Source organism: Acanthisitta chloris, unplaced genomic scaffold, assembly GCF_000695815.1.
Source record: "Acanthisitta chloris isolate BGI_N310 unplaced genomic scaffold, ASM69581v1 scaffold3936, whole genome shotgun sequence".
In the NCBI taxonomy this organism is placed as follows: Eukaryota; Metazoa; Chordata; class Aves; order Passeriformes; family Acanthisittidae; genus Acanthisitta; species Acanthisitta chloris.
Genome location: NW_008676356.1, coordinates 9,066 through 18,846, shown reverse-complemented (window position 1 = coordinate 18,846; position 9,781 = coordinate 9,066). Strand labels below are relative to the sequence as shown.

General features: G+C 39.2%; 1 protein-coding gene across 1 annotated transcript in view; it reads left to right on the top strand.

The window, feature by feature from the left end:
- Positions 1 to 9,781, top strand: part of FAT3 (FAT atypical cadherin 3) — a gene marked incomplete at its 3' end in the record, with an annotated part of 253,079 nt that overhangs the window by 239,417 nt on the left and 3,881 nt on the right. Inside the window, exon 9 of the mRNA XM_009076092.1 lies at positions 276 to 4,349. Coding sequence (XP_009074340.1) covers positions 276 to 4,349 — 4,074 coding nt within the window. The remainder of the gene's footprint in view (positions 1 to 275; positions 4,350 to 9,781) is intronic.

Genomic DNA, 9,781 nt, shown 5'->3' with positions numbered 1-9,781 from the left:
CAGGAGTAATGTACATGCAGCTCTTGCTGAGATGTTGATACTCAGAATCGAGATGCAGATAGCATCACCTGAGTTTCTGATGCTTTGAACACCTATACCATCATCTGAGCTTTCAGAAAGAAAGGATGGAAGAGCCTTTAGAATTCTTTTATGTTGTGTTTGTTTGGTTTTTTCAGTAACCATCTTTAACAAATGTAGCTAATTGCTCCTGGTTTAAGTTATCACTAAGTGCATCGTATTTCATTTCTAATCTGATTCCAATATTTGTGTTTTAGGAAATACGGGAAACACATTCAAGATTGAACCAGTTTTAGGCATCATTACATTGCTCAAGGAACCAGACTTAACCACAATGGGACAGTTTGTTTTGTCAGTCAAAGTGACTGATCAAGGTTCTCCAGCACTGTCTGCAACAGCAATTGTGCGGATATCTGTGACAATGGCAGATAACTCCCACCCTAAGTTCACTCTAAAAGAATACCAAGCAGAGGTGAATGAAAATGTGGATATTGGTACTTCTGTCATCTCTCTCTCTGCAATCAGTCAGTCAACATTAGTTTATGAGGTTAAAGATGGGAATGTTGATGGCGTCTTCACCATAAACCCATATTCTGGAGTGATCACCAGTCAAAAGGCCCTGGATTATGAACGTGCTTCCTCCTATCAGCTCATTGTGCAGGCAACAAATATGGCAGGCATGGCATCAAATGCCACTGTGAACGTTCAGATTGTTGATGAAAATGATAATCCACCAGTTTTTCTCTTCTCTCAGTACTCGGGCAGCATAAGTGAAGCTGCTCCTGTAAATAGCATAGTCCGGAGTGCTAATAACAGTCCCCTCGTGATACGTGCCACTGATGCTGACAGCAACCAGAACGCTTTGCTTGTCTACCAGATTGTTGAATCTACTGCAAAAAAGTATTTCACAGTAGATTCCAGCACAGGTGCAATCAGAACAATTGCAAATTTAGATCATGAAACAATAGCCCACTTCCATTTCCATGTTCATGTTAGAGACAGTGGGAATCCCCAGCTTACAGCAGAGAGCCCTGTTGAAGTGACTATTGAGGTAACTGATGTCAATGACAACCCACCAGTCTTCAGCCAGGCTGTATTTGAGACAGTTTTGCTCCTGCCCACATATATTGGTGTTGAGGTTCTCAAAGTCAAGGCTGCAGACCCAGATTCAGAGATCCCTCCTGAATTAACATTTAGTATAATTGAAGGCAATATGGACCATTTTTTAATCGATTCAACCACAGGGGTACTCACCATTAAAAACAATAGCCTCTCCAAAGACCATTATATGCTAATAGTGAGAGTATCTGATGGGAAATTTTACAGCACTGCTATGGTGACAATAATGGTAAAAGAAGCCATGGATAGTGGACTCCATTTCACACAGAATTTTTATTCCACTTCTATCTCAGAAAACAGCACCAATATCACAAAGATCGCTGTGGTCAATGCTGTTGGTAACCGCCTCAATGAGCCTTTGAAATACAGCATATTAAACCCAGGAAACAAATTTAAAATCAAATCCACCTCAGGAGTTATTCAGACAACTGGCATCCCGTTTGACCGAGAAGAACAGGAGTTGTATGAGCTGGTGGTGGAAGCAAGTCGTGAACTAGATCACCTTCGTGTCTCTCGAGTAGTGGTGAGAGTTTACATTGAGGACATAAATGACAATGCCCCAGTGTTTGTAGGGCTTCCATACTATGCTGCTGTGCAAGTTGATGCTGAACCTGGTACCCTGATATATCGAGTGACAGCTATTGATAAAGACAAGGGTGAAAATGGTGAGGTGTCATACCTTCTGAAGGAAGACTATGGACATTTTGAAATCGATAGAGGATCTGGTAGCGTCACTTTAAAAGAAGCCTTCAATTCTGATTTGTCTAATATAGAGTACTTGGTTGTTATTCTTGCAAAAGATGGTGGTAACCCATCGTTGTCTGCAGCAGTAGAGCTCCCCATTACTATTGTTAACAAAGCTATGCCTGTCTTTGACAAGCCCTTCTATACAGCTTCCGTGAATGAAGATGTAGAAATGCACACACCAATTTTAAGCATAAATGCAACCAGTCCAGAAGGCCAGGGTATCATTTATATCATTGTCGATGGAGATCCCTACAACCAATTTAATATCGACTTTGATACTGGAGTTCTGAGTGTCATCAGCCCACTGGACTATGAAATAAATTCTCTTTTCAGGCTGATGGTGCGAGCCAGTGATGCTCTCACTGGCGCTCGAGCTGAGGTCACTGTGGACTTGATCATTAATGATGTGAATGATAATCCTCCAGTTTTTGATCAGTCGACTTATAATGCTACTTTGTCCGAAGCTTCTTTGATTGGGACTCCTGTATTGCAGGTTGTTGCTACTGATGCTGACTCTGACAATAACAGGATAGTGCAGTATCAGATAGTCCAGGACACCTTTAACAGTACTGACTATTTCCATATAGACAGCAGCAGTGGCCTAATTTTGACAGCCCGGATGCTGGATCATGAACTCATACAGCAGTGCAGCTTGAAAGTCAGGGCAACCGATAATGGGTTCCCACCACTAAGCAGTGAGGTTCTCGTTAGTATCTCAATAACAGATATGAATGACAACCCTCCAGTTTTCAACCAGTTAATATATGAATCATATGTGAGCGAACTGGCACCTCGGGGTCATTTTGTGACTTGTGTCCAAGCTTCTGATGCTGACAGCTCTGATTTTGACAGGCTGGAGTACAGCATCCTATCGGGAAATGATCGGACCAGTTTTATTATGGACAGCAAGAGCGGTGTTATCACCCTTTCCAACCATCGCAAACAGAGAATGGAGCCCATGTACAGCCTAAACGTCTCCGTGTCAGACGGGCTGTTCACCAGCACAGCTCAGGTGCACATACAGATCCTTGGGGCCAACCTTTACAGCCCTGTGTTTTCACAGAGTGTTTATGTTGCAGAGGTTAGAGAAAATGCTGCTCCTGGAACTAAGGTAATCCATGTGAAGGCAACAGATGGGGATTCAGGTATATATGGCCAGATAAGCTACTCCATAATAAATGACTTTGCCAAGGACCGATTTTTGATTGATAGCAATGGGCAGATTCTGACAACTGAGAGGTTGGACCGTGAGAACCCACTGGAAAGTGATATTGGTATATTTTTGAGAGCCCTCGATGGAGGTGGCAGGACTACTTTTTGTACTGTGAGAGTGATAGTAGTGGATGAGAATGACAACGCTCCTCAATTTATGACGGTCGAATACAGAGCAAGTGTCAAAGCAGATGCTGGGAAAGGTTACTTGGTGACCCAAGTGCAAGCAGTAGATCCAGATGATGGAGCCAATTCCAGAATTACCTATTCTCTGTATAGTGAAGCCTCTGTTTCAGTAGCTGATCTCCTTGAAATAGATCCAGATAATGGATGGATGGTCACTAAGGGTAGCTTTAACCAGCTGAAAAACACAGTTCTGTCATTCTTCGTCAAAGCAGTTGATGGTGGCCTTCCTGTAAAACCTTCCCTCATTCCTGTCTACATCCATGTTTTACCCCCAGAAATTCTTTTGCCTTCTTTCTCTCAACCCCAGTATTCTTTCACCATAGCAGAAGACACTCTCATAGGTAGTACCATTGACATTCTGCATGTTTTGCCCAATCAGGGTGCTTTGTATAGCACTGTTAATGGTGAGCTACCTGAAAACAACAAAGATGGGGTTTTCATCATAGAGCAAGACACAGGGCTCATAAAATTGGACAAGAGACTTGACCACGAAGTAAATTCTGCTTTTCACTTCAAAGTTGCTGCCACAATTCAGTTAGACAAAGTAGACATTGTGTTGACTGTGGATGTGGAGGTGAAGGTATTGGATGTGAATGACAACAAGCCTGTGTTTGAAACAGCTAGCTATGCTGCTATAATAATGGAAGGGATGCCCATAGGAACAAAACTTATGCAAGTTAAAGCAGTTGATGTAGACTCAAGTGCAAATGGGCAGGTCACTTACACACTTGCAGTGGAATCTGAGCTGGAGAAGATCACAGAAGCATTCACCATTGATAGCAACAGTGGCTGGATCAGTACACTGAAGGATCTGGACCATGAAAAGGATCCTTCTTTCACCTTTGCAGTGGTGGCCTCAGATCTGGGGGAAGCTTTGTCCTTGTCATCAACCACCTTGGTCTCAGTTACTGTGACAGATATAAACGATAATCCACCCGTCTTTGAGCACGAGGTGTACAGAGGGTCAGTGAAGGAGAGTGACCCTCCAGGGGAAGTTGTGGCTGTTCTTAGCACCTGGGATGAAGACACGTCTGATGTCAATCGGCAGGTTAGCTACCATATTACAGGTAAGAAACAACTTACATGCTTTCTTCCCATAACCAGCTTTACTGAGGAACTCTGCATGTGTCCAGTTTTAGGTGAATGTTTAGAAGGGTTTCAGCTGAATTATCACTTTGTATGAGACAATTGCAGTACTCTTTGGTTCATTTTTATGTTTTATTTTTTACATAATTTGCAGCAACCAGCAAAGCCAAAATGTGTCTGTCTGCGTTAATCTCTCTCAAATTTCCAAGATTAATGCTTCATGATTTGCTGCAGTGCAATGTATTGTGACCCATCAACCCATCATAATTGATATGTCAGCTAGAAACCATCATGACTTAATGTTTCAACCAAGGGGAAAGGAAAATGTTCTTCTTAAGGAGGAAATCCTTATATTCCCAAGCATTTAAATTTTTCAGAAATAACATTTTTCTTTTGAGATAGGAAAGTGCGTGGAAGAGACACTTTGAAATACCACTATTTGGAGTGGAGTGGGGGGATATGAATGAGTTTTACATTATGGAGTGAGGGGATGCCATTTCTTATCAGTACAGATTTCTGGCCAGGGAAATAGTAATATACTTAGAAGCACTGGTTAGCTGTCATGCATTGTTATATACAGCATAAGGCAATTTCGATTACATTACTAAAAAATTTTTCAAAGTATGGTAACATTGCTCTTTCCTATTGTGTTATATTTATTATCATTCTTTTCTCCTAGATTGAGCCTGGCTTTTGTGTAGTGATGTGATGAGATGCTGCAGTTATTTTTCTGCCTACGTCTTGCATTGCCTAGTAGATTTTGTTAAGGAACAAATTTGTGACTTCCCACAACCTTAGCAATTCAAGAACTTACATTAACTACCTAGTAATAACCAAGTTATTGGATAAATTCACATTTTTCTAACTGGATGGGATTAGATTTACACAAGACTTCATGTAGGAAGCCGACTGTGGGAAAAAAGTGACAACTAATGGGATAAGAGTTTGTATGTTTTGCTCTGGAGGGTACTGCTTCTACCCCTTTGTTAGCTGTCAAATTGGAAATGACTGTGGGAAAAGTGTGATGCTTCAATTAGCCATAGCTTGCCTGTGTTGCACATAGAAGTAGCATCATTTTCAAAAGAACCAGAAATTCATTCTGACCATTTGCTTGATAGCTTGGATTCAGTTTAAAGGTTTGCAAAGACTATGTGTTTATATTGTGATGTGCTGTAGAACATTAGAAGTAGGGGTAAAAATAGTCTTGTGGATCAATGTCTGGATCTGGAGGTTTTGAGCAAGGTGCATGAGCTGCTGGTGCCCCAGTTTCCACATATGCAAAAGTACATAAATAGTGTCTCATACTAGATATTTCAGGCTATTTGAAGGCGTTAGGGGATCCCAGTGTAGCAAGTACTATGGGAAATGCAAACCCTTATGTTTGTAACAAAGATACAGTGCACCATGATCATTAGCTTTGTTCTGTAGTCTTGCAGTCACCTCTTATAATGAATTATGCCTTTAGTTATATAATAATAATATTTTTTCTTCATGTCCCTGTGCTGTTGATTTAACAAAAAAATTGGGCTTTTGAATAACAACTGTCAGATGTAATTCAAAAAATACAGATGATTCTGTACTTTAATTTCTATGACAGTTCAAATTATGTCAGATATTTTGCTTTTGTGTTAGCTTCTGAAAACATTAGTTGTCAAAGCCCAAAACTTTCTCTAGTTCCTACAGTACTAAATTACTAAAGTTTATGGGCTCAGAAATTCCACTGCCTTTGAATATATCCTTTGAGCTTGAAAAATGCACAAGGAGAAATAAGGTTCTTTTGATTAAAATGTCAAAACATATAAAAGTATAGTTTCACTAATAAAATAATCAATTCACACTTTACCTCAAGTTGATCTCAGGAACTACACTTGAATATTTCATAGAATCAGATTAGCTAGATGATTATTTACATGATGTGGTGTTCTGAAGGCATTATGAGTCATAGAAATTTCTGTGAATACAATAAAGAACCTCTGAGGAAAAACAGAACATTGACAAAAAGGAAGAAAAAAACCAAATCATGACAATGACATGTGGATCCACCAAAAACACTTTGTGAAAATGCATCTGGAGAAAACTAGCACACAGATGGAAAAAAATCATCATTTAAAAGATGAAGCAATAAACATTCTGGGTCAGATGTGATCACGGAAGTCCTTCATGCTCTTTTGAGAAATACAAATGCTTAGTGCAGTCTTCTAGTCAACTTTGAAAAGGGATAGATACATTCTGGTGGATACATTCTGTTTTGGATTCCTTCAGTTTAGGATTGTTTTTCGTGATTACTGGCAAGTAGTTGCCATTTTCAAATCCACCCTCATTTGCGTTTGATGGCAGGGGGGCAAAATTTTGCACTTACTCTTTGTTATTTGTAGTTCTATACCAGCTGGAGACATTCACAGTGCAAAAGCACTATATATAAATCTTAATAGAAAATCATTAGGGAGCACAGATGACACAAATGCTTTCAGGGAGCACAGTAGTTTTCTTTCGAAGGCTCATTTGAGGTCATTGCCTATATCATTTAAGGCAGTTTGCCTAAAACCAGAGCTCTTCTGATGTCTAGACAACTTAAAGCCAGCCAGCTATTGCTGAGATTTAACAGTGGCAAACTAGGAAAAGCCACCAGAAAAATGTCAGTTGCCAAGACTTCAGTACAGTAAAGTGTTTTGTGTTCCTCAGCGATGTTAATTTGGCTTCATCAGGCTTGTAAATCTAGGGACAGTTGATAGTCTTTAAGCACAGTTGGTCTGAATACAAGGAAGATGGACAGTGTATTTTGGAAGAAAGAAAGAAAGAACTGGTATTGTACACAGTAGTTAGTTGCTGGATTGATTGCCCAGTATGAGCAAAGTGGTGGGTTTTGTTTGGTTTTATCTTATGTTATACTGGAGTTCTGTAGAAATGGATATTTCAGTATTTGGGGACGCCTTGTTCTGCAGGCTGAAGAACAGTGTCTGCAATTTTACAGTAGTAAAGCTAAGAGGATTGAGTTTATCATTTCAGAAGCTCAGTAAACATGCAACATCTTAAATGGGGACTGAAGGATAAACCCAATTGATTTTGTGTGATGCAAATGCCTGGAGTTCTAACTGGGAATTGAAAATACCTAAATAAATGCATAAATATAAGACAGAAACTAAATAAATAAGTTACTAAATATTCAGCTCCCCCTCACAAATAGGGACATTGCAGTGAAAACTGATACTGTTGGCTTCTAGTTTTCCATTCCCTTTTAGCCACTATAATGGCCTCTGTGTGTGCTTTAGTAATGATGTGTGTCAGGATTTGTTTATTTTGGATCACTGTGTCTCTGCATTTCATTTGTATCTGGCTGTTTTCTTTCTTTACTTAAACTTGAGCTTGATTTGGCTTTGTACTATTTGCTGACTTGGGAGGGAGGGAGAGCATTATTTAAACTTCAAGTAACAAAAGATAAAAGATACTGCTGATTCTTTTAGCCTTGAAGCCTTTCTCAAAAGTTACTGGAGTGTTTTTTGTAGCTAGCACTTCACTGTTGTGACATTCAAAGCAGAACATAAGAAAACTGCCAAAAGATTTTAAAGAATCCATTAATACATCTAGTCAGGAGGCTTCCGTTTAGAAAAGCTACATTATTCAGAGCGAAAAACTAATTAATTAGAATGCCCCTAGGAAACTGAATCTGCTTGCATATATTAGTGAAAAAGTTAATTAATCACTGCAGAATGAGATCTGCGTCAAGACATATGTATAAGTACTAGGAAATGGTTTCCTGGGCCACAGTGTAGATCTTTTTCCCTTTCCGTTTTTAAGAATATTTCCGTGATGGAATTTTAGTGTTTACGTCTCGTTATTTCTGTTACACTTTATAGACCACCTTTGCCTGTCATCAACAAAGAATAGAGCCAGTTTTGAGAAGCAAAAAAAATGAAAGCGCTAATAAAAAAGGCGTTCAGATAAACTGTTACACCTTTGCTGCTTATTGCACAGGTTTTTGGGTCATTCGAATTGATCCCTTTCTAGTGGAGTAAAGGAGAGGAAAGGCGATCCCAAGGACTGGTTTTTTATACACACTCCCCAAATTCCTAGGTATGATTTAAAAGCCATTACACCAGCAACAAAGCAACAGTGATTTTAAAATTGCTCCAAGTAGTGTTACTGCCAGCCATAAAAGCCACCAGCTGATTTTAATTAGATTTTACCTTTCCTCTTTTCTTAGCAATGGGATGCTCATACCTTGAGTGCGTTGCTTCCTACTTGGTCGGGACGGTTAATAATTTCCTTTTACAAAAGGACTAATATGCAGGAAAGCCCTGATTAATATCATGAAGCTAAATAAGAATATTTAAGACCATTTTTATTAATGGTTTACAACACTAAACTCACTATGACAAGATTACAGCCTTTTGTAAAGGAGAGTTAAGCTTTTTTATGCTGGTGTTGAACTGAATAGAGTGAATTTATTGTCAATCAGCAGGGGTCTGCCTTCTTTGAAGTCACATGCAGACTCAAGTCAATGGAGAGATTCTGATTTCCTTGGATTTATTCAGCTCTGGCCTGTAGTACACATCAGCACTCTGTGTAGCCCTCTGTAAGAGAAATGTGTGTTTATATGACACAGCAGATTAAACAAGGAGTCCTCTGGTGATGATTCCAGACTATCCTAGAAGTCAGTGGGAAAACTGCTTGGTTTTGTGATCAAAAATAGTGCTTTTCTATCAACAGAAAAAAAAAAATCTATATTTGATGTATCAGGCTAGTGTTCTGTGTGGTTCACGGGCCTTTTATAATTATAATGCCTATCTGATTAATTTTCTGGAAATATTATTCATTACAACTTGCTTTTTTTGGCACAGTCACAGCTAGCACAAATGGTGATGCTTAAGAAGAAAGATATGCTCAGCCTGACTCAACTGACTTAGTTTTCGTATTAAATAGAAACCAGTCTATCTTGTCACTTATAGCTAATGAAGAAGGCATAGATTACAGCCTGTGATCTCTTTTTTGTCATTTTTATGTAGAAAGAAGGTATGAAATGGACATTAGACTTTTTTTTTTGCTTGGTTTTAAACTCCGCTTTAAGTTCATATCTTCTCTGCCTTATTATTTTGCTAAGAAGGTCCCTGAGAACTGACAGAATTGTGACACCAGAAGCAACATCAGAGACACTAATTACCTGACAGCAGAGTCAGCACAAATAAATTCAGCCTTTTAAAAAAAAACAGTTACGCAATCATTCAATGCAAGTAGTAGAGCGTAAGGTTTAAGAACCTGGTCCTTCCATTGAGGGTAGACAGGTCCCCTGACACATGTCAGAACCAAGAGTAAGTTGTAAGCAAATGTGCACCAGCATGCTTGACATTCTTGAACTTGTTACAGGAAAGAATAAGCATTCCCTTAATAGTTTTATACCACTTTTAAACATGGGCAA